The sequence below is a fragment of the Oncorhynchus tshawytscha genome, linkage group LG21 (assembly GCF_018296145.1).
Source record: "Oncorhynchus tshawytscha isolate Ot180627B linkage group LG21, Otsh_v2.0, whole genome shotgun sequence".
NCBI lineage: Eukaryota > Metazoa > Chordata > Actinopteri > Salmoniformes > Salmonidae > Oncorhynchus > Oncorhynchus tshawytscha.
In genome coordinates this window covers 9,346,891-9,369,642 of record NC_056449.1, presented here as the reverse complement: position 1 = coordinate 9,369,642, position 22,752 = coordinate 9,346,891, and the positions used below count along the sequence as shown (strand labels likewise).

Sequence of the window (22,752 nt, the reverse complement as noted above, 5' to 3'; positions counted from 1 at the left end):
CCGACATACACACTAGAACTGACCCACAATCTAACCGACACACACACTAGAACTGGCACACAATCTAACCGACATACACACTAGAACTGACCCACAATCTAACCAACATACACACTAGAACTGACCCACAATCTAACCGACATACACACTAGAACTGACCCATAATCTAACCGACATACACACTAGAACTCACACACAATCTAATCGACACACACACTAGAACTGACCCACAATCTAACCGACATACACACTAGAACTGACCCATAATCTAACCGACATACACACTAGAACTCACACACAATCTAATCGACACACACACTAGAACTCACACAGAATCTAACCGACATACACACTAGAACTGACCCACAATCTAACTGACATACACACTATAACTGACACACACTCACTGACACACACACTCTCTTAAACACACTCAGCACAACCTTCAGCTGTAGAGAAGAGACCAGGATGTCAGTGACCTGCCCCAGGAAGTCAGGGGGATACCCTTTGAGTCTCCTAATAGCGATGAACCTCCAACCTCCTCCCGAAGAGGCTTTCATTAGGTTTCAAAGGCTTCCTGGTTTTACATTACTGACCAAACACAGTGCAGCTGGACACAAGAAGTGACCAGTCTCAATGAGACACTATGGAAGCAGAAGGAGCAGAGAGGGAGTAGAGGGAGCAGGGACGTCCCGTGACGTAACCAAACATCCCAATCAAAAGGCCTGCAGGATCCGGAGGAATGCCATTGATGCTGATGTTTGGTTAAACAAGTCACAGTGGTCCCTGATGGCAGGTGTGATATTACTCACACAGCCCAGTGGTGGAGGCAGGCTGCTTGTCTATGGTCTTGTTGGGAGTGATGAGTTCAAACGTCAAACCTCTCTGACTGTCTCCTGGAAAAGGTCTGGTTTCATAGAGATCGGATGATAATAAAAGGTGTTGGAAATGTTTCTGGATAATCTACTACAGTCTCATCTACCTCAAGCTCATTTACCTCCACTGGCGTAAAACTACCTACAAGCTGCCTGTCAATCTACAAGAGGTGACCCTAAGTTAAAGGATGAACAGGCAGAGAAAATATACCCTCCTGAATCTTATTATAAATCCTGCCGGATGCCCCTCAAAGTGGCCCTTAAGACATGTTAAGACAAGAAGGCCCTCTGTTTCGGAATGGGCCCAAATCAATTATCATAGCAACTGTCGGTTGCTTTTTAACATGTCAATGGTCCTCTGGCTACATGCATAATTATGCAGAGTCATTGAGGTGGCCTCTGTTGCCCGCTGACAAAAACCACAGGCACGGGGTCCTATTGTCATGGGCGCATCCATCTGAAGCAAGGCCATTAGGATGGAGAGAGGATATTTGCACTTCCTCTGTGGCTCCTGGCTGCTTTTTGACATGCGGCAGAAGGACCAGGCTTTGACCAGGCTTTGGTCCACCAGCCCCGGGCCGATTGAGGTGTAGATTTGGCCAGGGGGACATGGGGACCTGTCAGGCCCTGTGATGGACAGACACGGGGGCGGATGGGGGTGGTTGTTGGCCCGAGGTCCCTGAGAACCAGGGGCGATTGATGGGACAAGGTAAGGAAGGGAATTGTGGGTGCCCTGGACTCACCATTTTGTCACAGGGGACTTTTGGGGCTGTTGGAAGGTGTTTTGGTATGTCAGGGTATTTTTGGTCCACGGCACAATTCTGTTGTCGAGCACTGAGTATATATATATAACTAACCCCTCCCTTTGCTCACAGATGCTGTGTACACAAACACAAGTACAGTAACTGTACATGCAGTTGAATGTGCTAAAGAGCCTACTGCAACCCATTAGTGATGTCCTTAGAAGCAAAGAAAACAGGCAAATAGGGGAAATGGATATACCTGATGTTGTTATCTCTCAATCTCAATCTCACATCCTAGTCCTTAGTAAAGGCCTCAAGTGCCCACTCAGGGAGTGTGTGTATAGGAGTTTGTGCACAGGTGAGAGCAACTCAAATAAAACCGAATTTATTATGGATAGTAACATAAACTATACATATAAGTCTCTACCACAACAAAGAAACACCCTAAACCTGGTATGAACGCTAGAGTCCCTTCAGTTCTGTACGAACACATAAACACAAGAGCCTGTCAATCTGCATCTCCTCACATGTAACATATACGCTTGTTGCTGCACTTTCCAGCTCACAGTGTTGTGTTGGAATGCTGACGGGGAGATAAAGAAATCTTGATTTGATTAAGCACCAGTGTGTAGGGGCTGGGTGCCGCATGGGGCAGAGGTTTGGGGTGGGTGTTCAGGGAGACCGGCGAGGGGGAGAGGGAGGACTAGGAGATGGGGCAGGGGGGTTACCTGTGGGCCCGTAGCCTACTGGGCGTAATTTGGAGCAGACTGCTCCCAATGTGTTCATTAGGTTGTGATTGGGAGCCGAGCGCAGGTGGGGAGGGCTCGCCCGGCTTATGCTGAATAGTCCTTATTGTGCTCAGCATAAAACGCCATCTGTTTTGGTGGGGAGAGAGGAGAGGTGCGGGGGATGGAGGGGGGGCATTGGGGGCTACCACCGGGGAAAAACTCTGCTCTTTTTCGTCTCCATTTTGGACGACCCTGGTGGGGGTTGGAGAATGAGGGAGATACAGAAAGAGGAAGAGAGAGGGAGTGATGTACTAATTGTGTTTCTGATCCATGTATTGTTCCTATTTATGAATTGAGTGATACAAAATGTAATCGAACAAAAAAAAATGCCTATAAATCAAGGCCCCAAATGTCAGTGACTGTCACACAAAACTCATCCCCCTATCTCTTGTAAACCACTGACCGGCCATTTCAGCCAAAGGAGTTTGATTGCCCTTACAAAAAACTATTTGTTGCGGCAAACTTCCTGCACGTTTGTGGCAAATTTGCTGCATACTAAATAGATGGATCGGTTGGTTAGCAAACAAAACCGACACGTGCGCAACTATGGGGCAAAACAGACAGGGTTGGCTTATATTGGTGACAACATGTAAACTGTATTTTGTCTCCAATGTTTATTGAAAACATATAAATAAATTGGCACAATGAGCACTTTTTGTCTCAAATACATCGGTACAGTTGTTGGTTAGCTAGCTAGTGAATTATAGCCATATTAGGATAGACACCTCAAAACAAGACATGGTATCAAGAACAAGATGAAATTGGCTGAAATGAGCCACCTTCAATTCCCTACATGGCAGCTTTTTGTAATTGTTGATAGCTATTTGGCCATCCAGAATGACCCATGGTAGTGTGCACATCATTTTTGCGATATTGTCAGCTACATTGTCAGCTAACCCATCTATAGTGTGCCACAAAATAGTGCCAGAAGTGTGCCACTAGGCAACAATAATATGTATTGCCACTAGTGGCAAGTTCGCCAGAGGTTTTTTTCTGACAAACAATTCCCTCAAGGTTTCATTTTAATCTGGCAACAATATTTATTGCCACTAGTAGTTACAAACAGAAGTTGTTAGTGGTGAACACATGAGTTCCAAGACCAGTAACTGTAGATGACCAGTCAATGGGAGAAGAAAAATCTGTTGGAAAATGGAAACAAAGTTATCTAGCTACCTACCGAAGTGGTTAAGTGAGTGTCTATCTTGTTAATGCAACTTCCTAATCAACTTTCAAATTGTGTTAGATAATCGATGACTGGTTAGCAATGTCATGTTTTATGGGAAAGAGTGAAACATATGTTGTTGCTGTATCAGTTTCAGTCTGTCAGCTAGTGGCTAGCGCTTAGTTAGCTGGCTAACATTAGCTATCATATTTTGCACAATTGATGTGATAGCTATCTAGCTAACTAATGATTTGCCTAAACATGTGTATATTTAGGTGAATACTTTGCTGTCTTTTAGCTAATACCAATAATATGCATGTCAATAGGCTAGCGTCACTGTTCAGTTGCATGTTAGCTAGTTAGCACAACATGGTAGCAACAGCAAAGATTTGTATAACTAACCCAAGGTAGGCCACAGCCTGTCTTTTCCAATGGGAGAAAATTAATCATAGTGGACAGAACAAGCAAGGGTGTTGACAGAGCCAAGCACGAGCTAGCAAGATCCTATTGGCGTGTTTTAGCATGTATTTGCATATTTCCAATAGGGAATGGCTACTCTATGACGTGTGTGTGTGTGTGCGTTTGTGCGTGTGTGTGTGTGTGCGCGCAACACCTCAATTCTCCCTTGTGCTCCTTCTAAAGAATGCCATTTTTTAGTCTACAAAACTTAGTCCACTCTGTTTGTGACAGATTCTAATTTTGGAAACAGAAAACTGTATTGAGAAAATTAGCAGAATGTTGACCAAAATCTATCTTCTCCCACTAACAGCTACAGGGCTTCCTTTCATCACCGTATTTGGTAGTGAGTGGAAATGCCAACCGGATGCATCACATGTACACATCCGGTGAAATATCTAGCTCATCTGTGGCAACAGTATGAACTGACTTGACATCAAAGCAAAAATGTCACTTTTGCAGATGGATACCCTTCCCCTAACCATGGTGTTCGAAGAGGGTGTATTGGGAGGAGGATTCATCAATAAATACCCTGGAACAATGTTTGTGGTGCACTCACTCATGACACTTTTCTAAGTGATAAATCATCTTCAAGCTTAATAAGGTAGATAAGCAAATGCATGTAATATTCTCATACATGTAGCCTGTACATGAATTCTTTGTGACAATTGCTTTAAACTAGTACCTAGCTCATCTTGACCATGTGTTATACCTTCTCTCTTTCATAAGCAATCAGTCACAAGGGAAAAAAATACAGATTGAGCCCTTCAATCAAACTGAGGACAGAGAAATATGTGTGCACCAGGTCAATGTTTCTTGCATGCATGACTTTGAGATGTAACTTAACAATAATTAATTTAGGCAAAATAATACGAATTGCTATATTTTGGCGTAACTCAATTTGATGTTGCTTTTCTACCATCCAAGCCTTATACACCTGAGCCAGGAAGAAGAGACAACTAGTAGACAACTGTCTCTTAGCGATGAAGTCCCCATTCTAGATTGAAGATCATAATTACTTCAATAGTTTGAATCAATTGTGTTGAGGCTTGGCTGGAGAAAAACATGTGTATACTGTGGGTCTCTAGGAACAGTAGCCACACATTTAAAGGGAGATTTGGTAGGCCTAAGTCCCAGTTTATGCTAGCTACATTGTCTGTTTATACAGCTTTTATACAAGGCAGAAACGATGTTTCCTTGCTGTAAAACATGGAATGGCAGTTTCAGTGAGAAGCATAGCAACATCAAGGCCACTTTGTAACAGCTGACCCTGTTTTTCCAAAACCAGACCCACCCATTAGCTGCTGAGTCTCCCTTTTTAACATGCCAAAATAGAAAATGTTTTCAGTAATTGCTTTCAGTATCCTAATGTTGTTTTTGTTTGGTGTTTTCTGATTGTTTCAGTTCATGCATTCAACAAGCGTTGAACGAAGGACTTCCACGGGTCCTCCGTCTCCAAAGACAATAGTGCTGTGACCTGGGTTTGATTTTGTTTTTGTTTGTTTTCATTATTTCAGTTTTGTTCGGTCTCTTTTTAACATCCATGGGTTGAAAGCTCATTGTTCAGTTATCACTTTGCCCGTGTAAATTCTGTAGTTGTCCCTTTAAACCTAATCCTAAAATCAAATCAAAGTTTGTTGGTCGTGTACACAGATTTACAAATGTTATGGCAGGTGCAGCGAAATGCTTGGATTTCTAGCTGCAATAATTGAAAAAGTACACACATAATACATAACACAAAAAGAATGTGTACATGTAGGATGAGCCATGACTAGAATGCAGTATATACATTTAAAGTGGGTGAAACAGTATGTAAACATTAACGTGAACAGTGTTCAATGACTATGTACATAGGGCAGCAGTCTCTAAGCTGCAGGGTAGAGTACCAGCCGGTAGCCGGCTAGACCAGTTGCTAAGGTGCAGGGTAGAGTACCGGCCGGTAGCCGGCTAGAACAGTGGCTAAGGTTCAGGGCAGCATACAAGGCCGGCTAGTGGTGACTGTTTAACAGTCTGATGGTCTGGAGATAAAAGCTGTTTTCTCAGTCTCTTGGTCCAAGCAAAGCTGTTTTCACCTGTACTTGTCTCCACCTTCTAGCGGGGTGAACAGGCCGTGGCTCGGGTGGTTTGGTTTATGTAGATATGACATTTCACTGTTGTTAATACCCGAAAGTAAACAAAAACCTGATCTAATTTGCATATTCATCATGAGTTTGCAGCAAATTTAAAGCAAACAGTAGAATGTTCGCCACAAGTTTCCCAGAATTGTTTGCCAGAAGTTTGCTAATTTGCAGCAACAGTTTGCCACAAAACACATTTACGTGTGAAAATATAACCAAATTGGCAAAGACTTGCCACAGCTGTTTGCCAGAAGCCTGTTTTTTCAGTAATGGTGTTTTGGAAGGATACTGTCAAGCTGTGGGTAGTCTGTCTCTGTGAGAAGAGAGATGAGGGAGATTGTTGATGGGGTTCCAGAGTTCATTAATAGGTCGCCAGCCTCAAAGCTGGGGATGTTTTTGGATAATCCTTTACTCTTCCTCAAAAACAAGCGTACACACACTAATCTATACGCTTTTGTACACATTTACCCTACTCTCTGTCTGCCTAGTCTCCTCGGCAACACATTGCTATTTATATGCACAGACCTCGAACGCACTGTCACAAATACAATAAGCGGAAAACTAAAATATTATATTTTTCTCTTTCATTCCCTCTCTTTCTCTTTTCTTTCTTATTCTGTCACTCCGGGACCCTGGGAAGAAAGAGAAGGAGCGGCAGAGGAGGGCCGCTGCTCACAGCTCGACTTTTGAAGCGTCTTTATCGGGCCTGGCAGCGTGGTCCTGCGTGTCCAAACCTCGCCGCGCTTTTCATCCTTTGTGCTGTCCAAGGTGTGTCCAATGCACTGGGGCTTTGTGTTGGGGAGGAAGACGACACATCGCATTCTGTCTTCTGTCTCTAGCGGGGGTTGGTTGGGGGATGGGTGCGGGGTGTAGGACGATGGGGGGGACAAAAAGGCAACTTATAGAGGGACCCGGCGCTTCAAAGCTGAGATGCACAAAGGACTATAAAGCGCTAGTTCATGCAGAGTTGTGCCAGATGTAATTGCGGGGTTCCCGGAGATAGGGAATCACATGCAACGCCTTGGCCCCGCCCCTGACACCATGAAAGGGCCGCGGCTAAGAGGCTTCGATGCCGAGAGAGAAGAAAAAGATGAGAAAAGTTTGGCTCACTTTGATTCGCCATAAACAAGTGAGTAAATAAGCTATCCTTAAGGCCTTGTTACAAATCCACCACTTGCTAACGCAAAAAGGCAATTTCATGCAGCTTGATAGATGCTCGGTGTGAATGGCTGCCTCCGTCACGACAGGAGGCGTGGAAGCTCTGCCGGGCGACAAGTGATTCCCCTCCCTTTCCTATCTGAGCGATCGGCTTCCATGGCAGCCTCTTTCAAGTCCAAATTGGTCTTTCTACAGAAAATGATGTCGATTCATTGTTGATAATGGCAGTGGTTTGGCGGTGCAACGTTGCGACACGTCACTCAGGGACATGTAGGCCGCACTATGTCCTGATCAACCTGCCTGCATCTTCATCTGTTTCCTGTGGCCTCCTGCGGAGATATAAGGGTGTGGAAGCGTGCATCTTTAAATATGTTCCTGGGCACAAACAATTGGCTTGGGGGGGTGCAGGTAAGTTTGCGCATGCTGTGCCTTTGTGGTAGTCTATCTATTTGTGTGTAATTGGGGTTGAACGCTGATGGGTGTGGAGGAAGGGGAGGTTCCACCATCACCACCATGGGCCTGCAGATGGGGTTCCCACAGGACAGACACGCCCCTGTCTGTCTCCGAAAAGACAGAGATGATGAGCACTTTGTGCACAAACAAAAATGGCGCCGACTTCGTCTTCTTCGCCCAACCTGACTTAGAGCACTACGGTCCTACGCTGTTCGCCGATTGTCTCTCCACAGACCTACTGGAGCCATGGTAATTCACACTCGGAAGGTGTCCATTCCACACACTTGATGGGTCAAGAGCCAAATCTCTGACAGGATACTGTCTTTTTGACCCTTATCTCTAATGCTATGGCGAAATAACGATGTTAAGACACGTGGCGTTCTATTGTGACGGTGCACCCTAGGTGTTACTTCTCGGGGGAAAGAGTTTTGGCGGCTTGAAGCCTAGTAGGTGGAGGATTATGTAGAAGGGCCAGGGTCTAGCCTTAGAGGATGCTGCCCTTAGTACCTCAGATCCCATCTCAGGTTTACAACTCCTACTCAGCCATGGGAAAGAACTCAGCAGTATCTTCCTCCTCGAGAGGCCGGTGAAATTACAATGGCTCTGTTTGGAGTGAAATCATCCCCCTGATTAGAGTAGAAATGAAGGATCCGGTGTATTTCCAAGTGATATTAAATGGATACCTGGCAGGGCCCAGGGCAGTAAAAGTCATGCCAGGCTCTCCTTTGCATATCAATGAGCCGTACAGTGGCCCTATGAAACAGAATAATTCATCCCTCTGTATCACCGTACTAACGTCACTTTCAATGGGGGAGTCGCAACCTGCCGCGCTGACCCACGCAGAAACAAAATGGAGGAGCAGAGCTGCTACACAGAAGCACAGTGGGCCGTCACTGCCGCGGTGGAAAGAGACAGAAGAGAACGCCCACGTCGTGTTTCATAATAGCATCGGCCCCCCGTTAATAAAAGCGGCTAAGAATGAGGACGAAATTACACTAGAAGTATAAAGTACGATATGTACGGCGTACATTTTGAGCTTCCATTATCCAAGTTGGCTATTGGTTAGAGAGGAACACGGAGTCCTTTAGAAACTGGTAGGTCAGAGCAGTGTCAAACTCAGTGGGTGGGTTCATAGCTCATAGACCCACTGCTACAGCACATGTCCAGAGGAATATTTCTGCCCAGCTTCAAAACTGTATATCATCAAAAACACCCAGCCCTGATCCACTGAGGTCACAGTACAAAGCATTAGGGTTGGCTAGCAGGTCTCAGGGGTCAGGGGTCAGCCTATCCCAAGGGTAACGCATCTCACTCACCCCTCATCTCCAAAACGAACTCAGCCCCCCTACCAGCTAACCCTGCTCAACCACTCATCTCCAAGTTTCCCTGATGCTCCCATGCGGCCCCATGCCCTTCTCTGTTGGGCAGCAGGGGTGGAGGGGGCATCAGGGTGGGTCACTTGGAGCCACCGGTACATAATAGCCAGACTGGTTCTTTCCTAGATCCAGTCAGGGACACAGGGGGGCACAGTAATGATGCATAAGGGGAGAACACATCCAGGGGGTTAGCTTCCACTTGTTCAGTATTTCATAAAAATCCCTTCTCACATTTTGGTGCAATTCAAATATGAGTGAGAGAGGGGTTTACCCCATGAGAGACAATTAGCCATAACCCAATGACCCTGCTACCACAGTTCATGTACATAAACAGTACATGTACACAGTACAGTATCCTATCCCCCTCATCGCTCGGCTTAACAGAACAGGAAGACAAGCCACAATAGGAAAAACAGCCTGTTTGTTTTGAGATAAAAAAAGAAAAAAAGTTATCCAGACTTTCATCCATGACTTTTGACCATCAATCTACGTTGCATTTCAACACTTTCAGAGGATATATACTCAGGCGCTACTTTATCAAGCACAACACCAAAGCACAGCACAACGGCAATGAATGCAAGGTAGACTGGATTAGTCTATCTTCTGCTACTCTTGGCCTGAATTGATCTGTCGGCGAATGTGCTTATTTTGCTTGATAAAGACAAAGCGATGGGGTTAAAACCATTGATGCAGGAAATCCAAAACCTCCTTCCCCTTGTCCGCCCAATCAACCATTGATAACGTCTCTCTTCCCTCTCTCCCTGGCCCTTCTCTAGACACACATAGAGCTGGGCCCTAGTCCTACACAATGAAACCTACTGCACGGCCCTCCATACCGTTACATGCACAAGATTAAGGAACACAGTTACACATATCTTAAAAGGGCTTTTACCCTTGTACTTGTTTCAAGAGGAAGGAATAGGGAAAAACAGCAAACTGCAATCCAGTCTAAATACCTAAATGGGAGAATATTAAGACGTTTTAGTGTGGGCTGCGGCAGTTAAACATATGCATACAACATGTTGGGGCTGGGGACCCCCTGCCAGGGCCAGGCACGACAAAGCCTCTCTAACAGGAATACCTCTGGGATCGCTAATGATTAATTAGCTTGTGTCATTAAGTGAGGCAAATGTCACCCTAGCTTCCTGGGGAAGCTGTCACACCACGTGTACTACTCTGCAAGCTTCCCTCGAGCAGCGCCGGGAGCAGAGCTCTGTTAACAAGGCAAACTCTGACATCTAGTGGCCAAATACTACAGTACACCCGTTTCTACCAGCTCTCATACACATAGCAGTGTAATCGGATACAATACATGGTCCTCCCTTTTTCCTATTACGTAGACATTTGTAGACGTGAAAAACTACACTACAATACAACAGCAAGAGAGATACAGATGCACCCGCTGGACTAATCCCTGGTGTAAAGAGGCTTGCTACACTCAGGCAGTAAACATGAGGAGTTGGTGACCTTTGACCTGGAAGTGCCACTCACCCCGACAGTGATGCATTATTACTGTCAGACTGGGACGACCTGACACATGATGTCTCTGTACACCCCAGTGGTGCTATGTGGTGAGCCTGGCACTATCATAGCATTGCTAGTACATATGACTTATACACTTTAGCAAATCTGTATTTTTTAGGATATAGCTTAAGTCAATTAATTAAATAAATTAAAAAATATATATATATTTAAGTACAATAATATTATACTTAAATCCAGAGTTTATACTGATTGTTTTAAAAAGTATCCTTACCAGGTCTCGAAAATATCCGCTAGGTTTTTGGGGTTTTGCGTTTGAAGACTTCCACGGGTCTTAGATGAACTGCCAGTGGACCATTTTGAAACGTTCTCGATATTCATGCACCAAAGCCTTTCTTTCTATCTATTAGCATTGAACCGGTGTCTGTCTGCTGTATCCACTGCATCCCTATGTCCCTATGAGCTGAACTGCTGGCCGTCTGGTCTGTTAAGACTGGAGACCAACAGAGTGTGAGAAGATGGCCCCTCATTTCCAAACCATGATGAGGGGTATGAGGAGGTAGCCAGGGAGAGGCATTAAACACACAATTTAGAGAAGCTTAACTGGAGACACACATCCATCCATGCCCACGCTTATACACACACACACTGCTCTCTCACACATACACGCCGCATGAACACACATGCACATACAAAGGCACACCTGTCAGTGCCTTTCCACTGCATGAGCACGAGCAAAGAAGCCTGGCCCTCCCTCGGCCTCTCTGTATGCGGTAGTCCATGTCTGTTTTATATAAGAAGATCAATCCCCCCTTTCTCATCTATAACCCGGAAATAATTGCATGAGCAATTTCACATTTACGCCACGCATTCGGACACACATGGTTTGTTCTGTCTCCCCTTTATAGTTCTCTGTTTCACGCTTCTTCTTTTTTCCTTCTTCTCTTCTCTCTCTCCTTCTTTCCTTCTTTCTCCCTCTCTTTCTTTCTCTTGCTCATGCACACACAGAATGTGAAAAGGCAGGAGGCTGAATCTGACCCATGTGGCCACAGTCCTAGACCCATCTTATTAGCACAGGCACTTCAAAGCTCAACCCTGGGTCTCTAGATGCAGAGTACGGGAAAAACAGACATTTTCCTCTGTCCTCAATTTGTTGCTGCTCGTAGTCTAAGAGACTTCCTGAAGTCAGGAAGCATAAAGTGTAACGTGTATCCTTCAGTGCGCTGTTTGTGTGTGTTGGTATTATGAAAGACTCACACAGACAGCCGTATATATCTGTGTTCTTGCAAAGTCTCTGTGTGTGTTTCTTGTGTGCTTCTTGCTCAATGCGGGGGGCCAGGGGCCTAGTCAGGAGACTCCTCGTTATACTGGTGTGTTGGTCTGTGACGTCCATTTCCAGGGGAACTCTGTCAGATAGAAAGGTTTAATTAAAGAGCACTTTGCTCCGGAGTGGTGCCCTCTCTTTGGAGCCCTTCCCCACAACACTGCTTGTCTAAAATTAATTAGCTTGGGGCCTTTGGTGGTGGAGCGGGCAGATCCTCAATGGTCAATGGGAGGAATCGTCTGTCCGTGAATGGAGGCCTCCCATCTGAGAGGACACTTTATTTTTCTACACTTGAGGTTTGTTGCCTTTTGTGACCATTATCCCATTCACTTTCATGCAGCTGTGGCCCCTCTAAAAAACTCTTTGTGCTTGCTCCATGAATACGGCAAATGTGTCCATGGCAGGTAGCCCTTATAGCAAGTTAATCTCCTGAAAGAGCCCCATACAAGTACTTTTAAATTCTCCCTTGGCCACTGAGGGCTGTCATCAATCGGGCACTTCTCTCCTTTGTGGGCCGGGCCCACTTGCGTGAATGTGAAGCATGGCCGGTGACAATGGCTGCCAAGTGTGGCGAAGTAATCACCTTCTGGGGAAAACACAAGTAATTACTTCTAAACTGTTTGGGCTCTGGAGACAAACTCAATTGTGGTGAGCAGAAGAAGTGAATGGGTCCTTTTCAGGGGCAGTAGTGTGACGCTCGCCCTGTGAATCTCCTGTTTATCTGTTTGTTTATGGATACAGCTCTCTTTAGCCACTGCCCCTCACAACCACAGTAATAGGGGACATGTTGGATGTGTGTGTGTGTGTGTGTGGGGGGGGTGTGTGATAAAGTCATTTGTAAAGTTCATATTTCGTTTAGTGATCAGCAAAATATTTAGCATATTTGGAGTCTCTGTAAAACACCATTTCCAATGTTCTGTTTGTGACAATCAAGTTGCAGGTTGTTGGTCACTAGATTAAAGCTAAATGTTATTCTCATATCTGTTGATAGTGTTTGAGGCGAGACTGGAGGTACAAGGACCGAGAACGCACTGATTATTCACTGTTGTGTGGTACTGATGACATTCTGTGAACACTGTGTGTTTCTGTAGCAGCTGACAAAGTCACTGCCTTTTTGTTTTGAAGTCCTACCAGCATCTCCCGCTGTTGTTTACAGAACAGTTGGTGCTGTCTGATTAGGATATAAAGGGCCTGTCTCCAAGAGGCTGGTGTTTACAGAACAGTTGGTGCTGTCTGATTAGGACATAAAGGGCCTGTCTCCAAGAGGCTGGTGTTTACAGAAGTTGCTGCTGTCTGATTAGGACATAAAGGGTCTGTCTCCAAGAGGCTGGTGTTTACAGAACAGTTGGTGCTGTCTGATTAGGACATAAAGGGCCTGTCTCCAAGAGGCTGGTGTTTACAGAACAGTTGGTGCTGTCTGATTAGGACATAAAGGGCCTGTCTCCAAGAGGCTGGTGTTTACAGAACAGTTGGTGCTGTCTGATTAGGACATAAAGGGCCTGTCTCCAAGAGGCTGGTGTTTATAGAACAGTTGGTGCTGTCTGATTAGGACATAAAGGGCCTGTCTCCAAGAGGCTGGTGTTTACAGAACAGTTGCTGCTGTCTGATTAGGACATAAAGGGTCTGTCTCCAAGAGGCTGGTGTTTATAGAACAGTTGGTGCTGTCTGATTAGGACATAAAGGGCCTGTCTCCAAGAGGCTGGTGTTTACAGAACAGTTGCTGCTGTCTGATTAGGACATAAAGGGCCTGTCTCCAAGAGGCTGGTGTTTACAGAACAGTTGGTGCTGTCTGATTAGGACATAAAGGGCCTGTCTCCAAGAGGCTGGTGTTTACAGAACAGTTGGTGCTGTCTGATTAGGATATAAAGGGCCTGTCTCCAAGAGGCTGGTGTTTACAGAAGTTGCTGCTGTCTGATTAGGACATAAAGGGTCTGTCTCCAAGAGGCTGGTGTTTATAGAACAGTTGGTGCTGTCTGATTAGGACATAAAGGGCCTGTCTCCAAGAGGCTGGTGTTTACAGAACAGTTGGTGCTGTCTGATTAGGATATAAAGGGCCTGTCTCCAAGAGGCTGGTGTTTACAGAACAGTTGGTGCTGTCTGATTAGGATATAAAGGGCCTGTCTCCAAGAGGCTGGTGTTTACAGAACAGTTGGTGCTGTCTGATTAGGATATAAAGGCTGGTGTTTACAGAACTGTGCTGTCTGATTAGGATATAAGAGGCTGGTGTTTACAGAACAGTTGGTGCTGTCTGATTAGGATATAAAGGGCCTGTCTCCAAGAGGCTGGTGTTTACAGAACAGTTGGTGCTGTCTGATTAGGATATAAAGGGCCTGTCTCCAAGAGGCTGGTGTTTACAGAACAGTTGGTGCTGCCTGATTAGGATATAAAGGGTCTGTCTCCAAGAGGCTGGTGTTTACAGAACAGTTGGTGCTGTCTGATTAGGACATAAAGGCCCTGTCTCCAAGAGGCTGGTGTTTACAGAACAGTTGGTGCTGTCTGATTAGGATATAAAGGGCCTGTCTCCAAGAGGCTGGTGTTTACAGAACAGTTGGTGCTGTCTGATTAGGATATAAAGGGCCTGTCTCCAAGAGGCTGGTGTTTACAGAACAGTTGCTGCTGTCTGATTAGGATATAAAGGGTCTGTCTCCAAGAGGCTGGTGTTTACAGAAGTTGCTGCTGTCTGATTAGGACATAAAGGGCCTGTCTCCAAGAGGCTGGTGTTTACAGAACAGTTGCTGCTGTCTGATTAGGACATAAAGGGCCTGTCTCCAAGAGGCTGGTGTTTACAGAACAGTTGGTGCTGTCTGATTAGTATATAAAGGGCCTGCTCAGAACGGGCCAGCTAGACTCGTAATAAACCGGATGGATGTTTGATTGACTTTACCAATGACTGCTCTCCTTTTTGTTTCACCTGGAACTTCCTATTAAAGTGTGTGTGTGTGTGTGTGTGTGTGTGTGTGTTTGTTTGTTTGTTTGTTTTGTTTGTTTGTGAACATTCCCTGACCCCTAATGAACAGGAGTTATGTAATTTTCCAAGAAGAATAAAGCAAAACATGTATGGGAAGGTAGACTTGGTAGTCTTTAAATACATTTGACTCGGCTGCTACCAGAGTGTTTTAACTCAGTAAGTTCATCCATTGAACTTTTTCATTTTGGCTCAGTTACAAGAGCAGTGAGTCTGACTTGCCTTTCAGCAATGTAATGTCTAGCTGCCCTAATGAATTGTCAATGTAAAATGTAACTTTACATATATGTTTTATGCATGTCCATCAAAGAGCTCTCTAAGCTAGGCTATATAGTACTTAATATGCCTAATACATTTATGATGAGGCAGCACAGCAGTAGATTTGAGGCAATTGTTGAATAATGTCATGTAGTTTGATGTATTAAGCATGTGGATGGGCAATGTGAAGGGAATGCTAATCATGAAGATTTGGATATCAGTGGTTTAGAAACAGAATGACGTGGGCTAAGCTGTTGCTAATAACATTGCCACACACTTCACTCTGCATACATTTTTGGTAAGTGCTAAGTTAATATTCGTGGTTATATGAAGTCTTTTAGATGTTTTCTAATTATTTACATTAATCCGTTTAATTAAAATGAATGTAGTGAAATAATTACGATAACTATGAATCAGTACATTTCCAGCCCCCCCCCCAAAAAATCTGATTAAAAGTCTTAATTTCAGCACCAGATGGCAGTATAAAACCACTGTTATGACAGTTGAAAACCAATGGCATCACTAAACAAATGGTGCATTTAAAATCTTCCTCATTTACAACTGTAATAAGAGATTTCCTCACATACTACCCACACACATTGTTGTAATGTTTGACAAGCCACTGCTACACAGAACATTTGATGGCTCAATCTTCATCTGACCTTGGCCTGCTACCTGGGTGTTGGGAAAGAGCCCCTCAGAGAGCTAACACAGACCTTTAGCCACTTCACACATAGAAGTATTTTTTTTCTCCCACTCACCTATTCGTACTTTACACCTCCAAAGGCAGTAGCAGCTGGGCCTGGTCTGAAGTATCATGAGTGCCCAAACCCAAAGTGCAATGCCTCTCCCAAATATAGCTCTCCCTCATCAGACCGATTCATATTACAACTTGATTTGAACTCATCAAGGAATCCATTTCCATGGCTGATCATTGGGAACGTTAGTTCTTCCGATCAACAGTCTGGGGACTAAATATGTTTCATCTCCTCTCTCTCTCCTCTCTGTGGTTCTTTTCAACACTGTGACTTTCTCTTTTGATCCGTCTCATCTCTGCCAAAGGTTATAATGAGCACTAGTTAACAGCCTGTGTGTGAGAGAGAAAGAGAGACAGAGGGAGTTATAGGGGCCTCACACCTGGGTAGTATTGGCCGGAAGTCTCCAGAGACAAGGGGGCCCTTCCTGCCCAGTGTGTGTGTGGCCCCTGAGGGTTTCCCTGACAGAGCCACAGGAACAGAGTGTAATCCCATAGGCCACTGCAGGCTGCTGGGCCCGCGGGGCTCCCTTTGAACCAGGGGCCACGGTGCAATAAGGAGGAAGAAGAGGAACGTCTTCCTAGAGCCACCAAGCATTTAATATGCAGTCAAATCTAACAGGGAGTGCTTACTCAGCACTTCAAAGGACTTTTTGATGCCTTAGATTCTGCAGACTGGTAACAAGAGGCTTCAATACAGACGGTGAATAGAACGAGGCTGCGGATGCTACAGTTTAATTGGATTGGGCAGAGTATCCTAGATGCTTTTGTTTCTCCACGCTTTCAACTGCAAAGACTTCCGGATGATGATGTAATTAACACATTCAATCTAGGATAGTTTCAAGTCAAAACTAACCTAGTTCTACTTCTGCAAGACGATTGGTCTATTTATATGAATTATGAATTATTGCATACATGGTTTTACATATTTCCTGATCATATGATCTGAACAAGAAACAAATCCAGAGCCAATTGTAGCCTGGTTTAAAGATCCAAACACCCAGATTTCTTACTGGTCAGTCTCAGATCATGTGGTCAGGATCAGGAAAAGCTCTATCTCACTCACTGCAGGTTGTGTCCAGTTGCTGTGCCAGCTCCTGACACACTATGTTGTTTACATCCCAGACATTATGATACCCACTTCATCAAGTGTCTGATTGGATTATTTAAGAGACCATTACGATTATTGAAGATCCAATAAAACAAACTGGGATAGAAGGCCTACACATGAAACTCCACACATTGTCATGTAGCTATATCTAGCTTTAGGATTTTCCTATCAAATCATTTGACAATGATTCAAATGATTCAACATGGATGCAAGTATGCACCTACCATCCATACAAAATGCACCTGTGGATATTTCCGAGGTGTAGGCCTTTACTCCAGTAAATTACTTTGGTCTAGTTTGGTCACAAATATACATTTAAAGTTACATTTTTCCATTTATTTTATTGGGGAAGGGCACCTAAGTAAGCATTTCATGGTAAACGTCTATACCTGTTTGTTGTATACAACAATGGAAAATCCCATTTGATGATACTTTTGTGTATATAGTGTAAGTGGACACCCATTCAAATTAGTGGATTTGGTTATTTCAGCCACACCCGTTGCTGACAGGTGTATAAAATTGAGTACACCGCCATGCAATCTCCATAGACAAACATTGACAGTAGAATGGCTTTATTGAAGAGCTCAGTGACTGTCAATGTGGCACCGTCATAGGATGCCACCTTTTCAACAAGTCAGTTTGTAAAATGTCTGCCCTGATAGAGCTGCCCCGGTCAACTGTAAGTGTTGTCATTGTGAAGTGGAAACATCTAGGAGCAACAACGGCTCAGCTGTGAAGTGGTAGGCCACACAAGCTCACATAACTTGACCGGCGAGTGCTGAAGTGTGTAACGCATAAAAATCATCTGTCCTCGGTTGCAACACTCACTACCGAGTTCCAAACTGCCTCTGGAAGCAACGTCAGCACAACAACTGTTTGTCAGGAGCTTCATGAAATTAGTTTCCATGGCCAAGCAGCCGCACACAAGCCTAAGATCACCATGCGCGATGCCAAGCGTCATCTGGAGTGGTGTAAAGCTTGCTGCCATTGGACTCTGGAGCAGTAGAAACGTGTTCTCTGGAGTGATGAATCACGATTCACCATCTGGCAGTCTGATGTACTATTTCTGGGTTTGGCGGATGCCAGGGGAACGCTACCTGTCTTCATGCATAGTGCCGTTTGGTGGAGTAACGTTTGGTGGAGGAGGAATAATGGTCTGGGGCTGGTTTTCATGGTTCAGGCTAGGCCCCTTTGTTCCAGTGAAGGGAAATCTTAACGCTACAGCATACAACTATATCCTAGACGATTCTGTTCTTACAGCTTTGTGGCAACAGTTTGGGGAAGGCCTTATCCTGTTTCAGTATGACAATGCACCCGTGCACAAAGCGAGGTCCATACAGAAATGGTTTATCGAGATCAGTGTGGAAGAACTTGACTGGCCTGCACAGAGCCCTGACCTCAACACCCTCTTGAACACATTTGAGATGAATTGGAACGTTGACTGCGTGCCAGGCCTAACTAATGCTCTTGTGGCTAAATGGAAGCAAGTCCCCGCAGCAATTTTTCAAAATGTAGTGGAAAGCCTTCCCAGAAGAATGGAGGCTGTTATAGCAGCAAAGGGAAAACCAACTCCATATTAATTCCCATGATTTTGGAATGAGAGGTTTGATGAGCAGGTGTCCATATACTTTTGGTAATGTAGTGTACATCGATCTAAATCAGGATTGAAATATGAATGCAGGGGGGAAGTTAACTATGCGGGGGTTAACCAAAAATCCTTTGCATTTTGCACAAAGAGAAAATGGGGCTAATGTAGCTGATTACAGATGAGCAGCTATCAGTCTCACAAGGCAGGTGTCGTTGTTTTATGACAAGCTCGAATCGACTGTGTATAGGGCTAACCCACTATCAATGGGTAAGCGCAGTATTTCTAGTCCGTTAGGTTTGATCTGTCATGAAAATTAACAGTAAAGAGCAGTGGAGGTTATATGCTTGTGAAAATAAGATGCCCCCGCTGAGTGAGTGATGACAAGCCGTGGGGAGGCTGCTGACATTGACGATACAGCAGAGACTGACTAAAATGGGAGCGCGGCGAAGAAATGACAATCCAACCGTATCAATGGGGGAACCAGCGATCTGGTGCTGAGGAGAACGGAGCATCATCACCGACCAAAACACCAGACTTCAGCATCTCAACAGAATCCGCCACATAACAAAGATGGCCATTTCAAGGTAAAACGTATATTCTCAGTGATATGTTTGTTGCTGTTTGGAAACAATGAAGAGCAGAAGATACAATATCAATTGCATGTCTACAATTGATTTTATGGGGACATCAGTGAGCAAGGATGAACAATGGAAATTCGGAGGAGGTTGTTTGAATCCTCTTCCTTCTTCATTTCAATTCGCCAATGTTTAAAATATATATTTATTTGCATTTAAAGTGGGGTATGTATTAATACTGTGTCTCGTGGAATTGTGGATTTTGGTCCGTGAGATCAGTAGCCTAATGTGTCTGGTGATTGGGTCTCAAATTGGCACAGGCAAACTCATTGTGATACTCTCTTTACATGTCTAGTGCAGCAGTTACAAAGAACAATTGCCATAAAACAAATGATACAAACCCCCAAAAATCTATTTTAATTCCAGGTTGTAACAAAATAGGAAAAATGCCAAGGGGGGTGAATACTTTCACAAACCACTGTATGTGTGCAATGGTCTTGCAGCTAAATGAATGAATTCAGTGTGAAATGAATCCGCCTCAACAGTGTAGTCCTTTAGAATTAGAGTGTGACATGTTATGATGTTTGAAAGCAGAAAAAGCCCGTTTGAGCTTGTGCTTTTCTCTTCTCTGTCATCCTCTCCTTCAAGATGGAAATTCGACTGACAGATAAGAAGGACCTGTGAGACGTCGGGTGGAAACTGGGGACCCTGTCGGAGCTACAGCCACACATGCTGTCTCCCTCACCCCACCAGCCTCAGCATGCCCACTTCCGAGGCGCCCAGTGTGGGCAGTAACTCCAGCACCGTGCCCTGGGACCCTGGTTCCTCTGGTCCTCCTGGCCCCACAGATTGGCCGTCGGTGGCCAACAGCGTAGTGAAGATGGTGCTGATCTCAGCCATCGTGTGTGTGTCTCTGTTTGGTAACGTGGTGGTGTTGTTGGTGTTCCAGAGGAAGCCTCAGCTTCTCCACGTGGCCAACCGCTTCGTGCTCAACCTCCTCCTGGCAGACCTGCTCCAGACCGTGCTGGTCATGCCCTTCGCCATCGCTGCCACTATGCCCGGCGTGTGGCCCCTGGACGCCCGCCTCTGCCAGGCCCTGGTGGTGCTCATGCACCTGTTTGCCTTTGCCGGAGTCAACACCATCATCGTGGTGTCAGTGGACCGTTACCTGGCTATCATCCACCCACTGTCCTACCCCACCCGTATGACCCCTCATCTGGGCACCAACCTCATCGCATGCACCTGGGTGCTCAGCCTGCTCCAGAGCACGCCACCCCTCTACGGCTGGGGGGCCATAGACTTTGACCGCAGGCATAACGTGTGTTCTGTGGTGTGGTCCTCTAGCCTGTCCTACTCAGCCCTGGTTGCCACGTTCTCCTTCTGGCTGCCTGTGCTCATCATGCTGGGCTGTTACTGGATGGTGTTCAGGGCAGCAAGGAGGCAGAACGCCCTGGTGCACCCCATCCAGACCCACTCTAAGTCCCAGCCTAACCAGCCTCCGGACCCCCAGGCCCCCTGCATAGGCAGCCCTCAGCGCCTGCCCCAACAGCCACCCCCACCCTTGGACTCCTTCTCGGCCGGGGGGTACCCCATCCGGGGCAGGCACAGACGTTTCCACTACCACTGCAAGGCAGCCCGGGTGGTGTTTGTCATCATGGCATCGTACATCCTGAGCATGGGACCTTACAGTGTTCTCAACACAATGTCCATTCGCTCCAGTGCTGCTGTGCCTCCATGGCTGGCCTCCCTAGCCCTAGTGCTCTTCTTCTTGCAGTGCTGCCTCCACCCCTACATCTACGGCTACATGCACCGCAGTGTGAGGAAGGAGTTCCTGGCCCTACTGTGTGGTCCACTCTGCAGGCAGGGCCTTCTCTGCCACACCTCTGCACAGGACAGCTGCTTCACCGTGACCGACGGACGATCCACGCAGCCCCATCTGCCCAGCCTGGCTGCCCGCGTCTGCCCCCTCCGCACCTGGGAGGAGGGCACCACCACGGAGGCTACCTCCTCCACCATGGATAGGAGGTCCAGGGACAGCCGTAAAGACATCACCTCCACCAGCCTGAGCTCTGAGAGAGAGCTCACCGTCCACACCACCACGTAGTAGACAAGTCTACAGCAAAACAGCCTGGGAGATGGGTTGAACTGTTTTTCGTGTGGCAGTTTTCCCCTCCAGTGAAGACATGGTTATTCAGCATGGCTAAACTTGAGCAGATTTGCCTTCTGGTCTACAGGGTTTTCCATTCTGACAATAGCTATGTTTCCACGAACTTGTCCAGTACTTTTTTTTGTTGACGTTTAGAAAGTTTGCATAGATGATAGATTCGACAATTACCTGCTACAGTGAGTTTCCATTTAAAACAAACTTATGTCGATAAAAACAGCTGTACGTAATGACGTCACAACTAATTAAACACGTTTTCGGAAAAACCTATAGTGTCGAATAAAAATTAAGTGGTTGAAGTGTTTCCATGACCCGTTTAGGCAAATTGCACATGAATAAATTGTCGACAGCCTAGAATAATTGGGTGGTGAAACTTGCATCCAGCCAACCAGAAAATCTATGTGAAGCAATTCAGCCATTCTTGAAAGTCAGGACAAGGATCCTGCAAAGAAACATATTTTTTTTATAGTTAAAACATTGATTTAGCAGGCTGTAGGCATTTAGAATTCAAATGTGGAGTGGCGCTTCATAGTACGTGTTGAAATCACGTGCCCCGCGTACCTTCAAAAGTATTTGGCAATACATTTTTCAGAAAAACACAGATTCTATCATCATTTGTTGCAATAAAGAAAGTTTGACAAAAGAAAACTCCACCCCTGTTGAATGGATAAAAATGTTGTCGACCTGAAGAAAATGTCTCCTATATCTGCCGTTTCCATTACACATCACAACGAGACCTGTCCTGCAGTGTTTTCCGTGAAAAGCCATTGTTAGTTCTCCTATTGTTCAGTTATGGTTGATGCGTAATTTTGAGTGTTTTCTACCCTCAGAGAAAAATCTCTGTCAAACATCCACGAAACAGATCAGTAGTATCATATCAAATTTAAAGAACATGCCGCAAATGTATTTGACTGTTCTAACCGTTGTTACAGAACACAAACTCCTCATGGTGACAGCTTATTATGTTTGTCTCCCGTGAGGAGTATTACTACTCACCCTGCCTGTAGTGCAATAATGTTGTAACTGTACTGTATAATATAACACATGATGTCAAGGAAGAGATGGCTGAGAGGGACCAAAATGACCGGTGATTCATGTAATTCATGAATCTGATTCACTAGTTTAGCACCAGAATTATCACAACTAGCTACCTATCATATGCACAGTTGTCCTTCTGCATTTCCAGAATCTCATCTACTATCCCCATTTATCTCTGTGCCCCATTACTCAGTAAGATTATCCCCATTAAGATTATCTCAGTAAGAAGATTATCCCTGTTTCCCATTACTCAGTAAGATTATCCCCCCATTACTTTCCCATTACTCAGTAAGATTATTATCCCTGTGTGCCCCCCTGTGCCCCATTACTCAGTAAGATTATCTCTGATTATCCCTGTGCCTCAT

At 45.2% G+C, this 22,752-nt stretch overlaps 1 protein-coding gene across 1 annotated transcript; it reads left to right on the top strand.

Moving 5' to 3' along the window:
• The first annotated feature begins 18,783 nt into the window (after positions 1 to 18,783).
• Positions 18,784 to 22,584, top strand: LOC112220873 (probable G-protein coupled receptor 101). Its single transcript, XM_024382805.2, has 2 exons — positions 18,784 to 19,194; positions 19,834 to 22,584. Exon 2 carries the CDS (start codon positions 19,946 to 19,948, stop codon positions 21,287 to 21,289), a length of 1,344 nt encoding a protein of 447 aa, XP_024238573.1. The 5' UTR covers positions 18,784 to 19,194; positions 19,834 to 19,945; the 3' UTR covers positions 21,290 to 22,584.
• Positions 22,585 to 22,752: the final 168 nt, after the last annotated feature.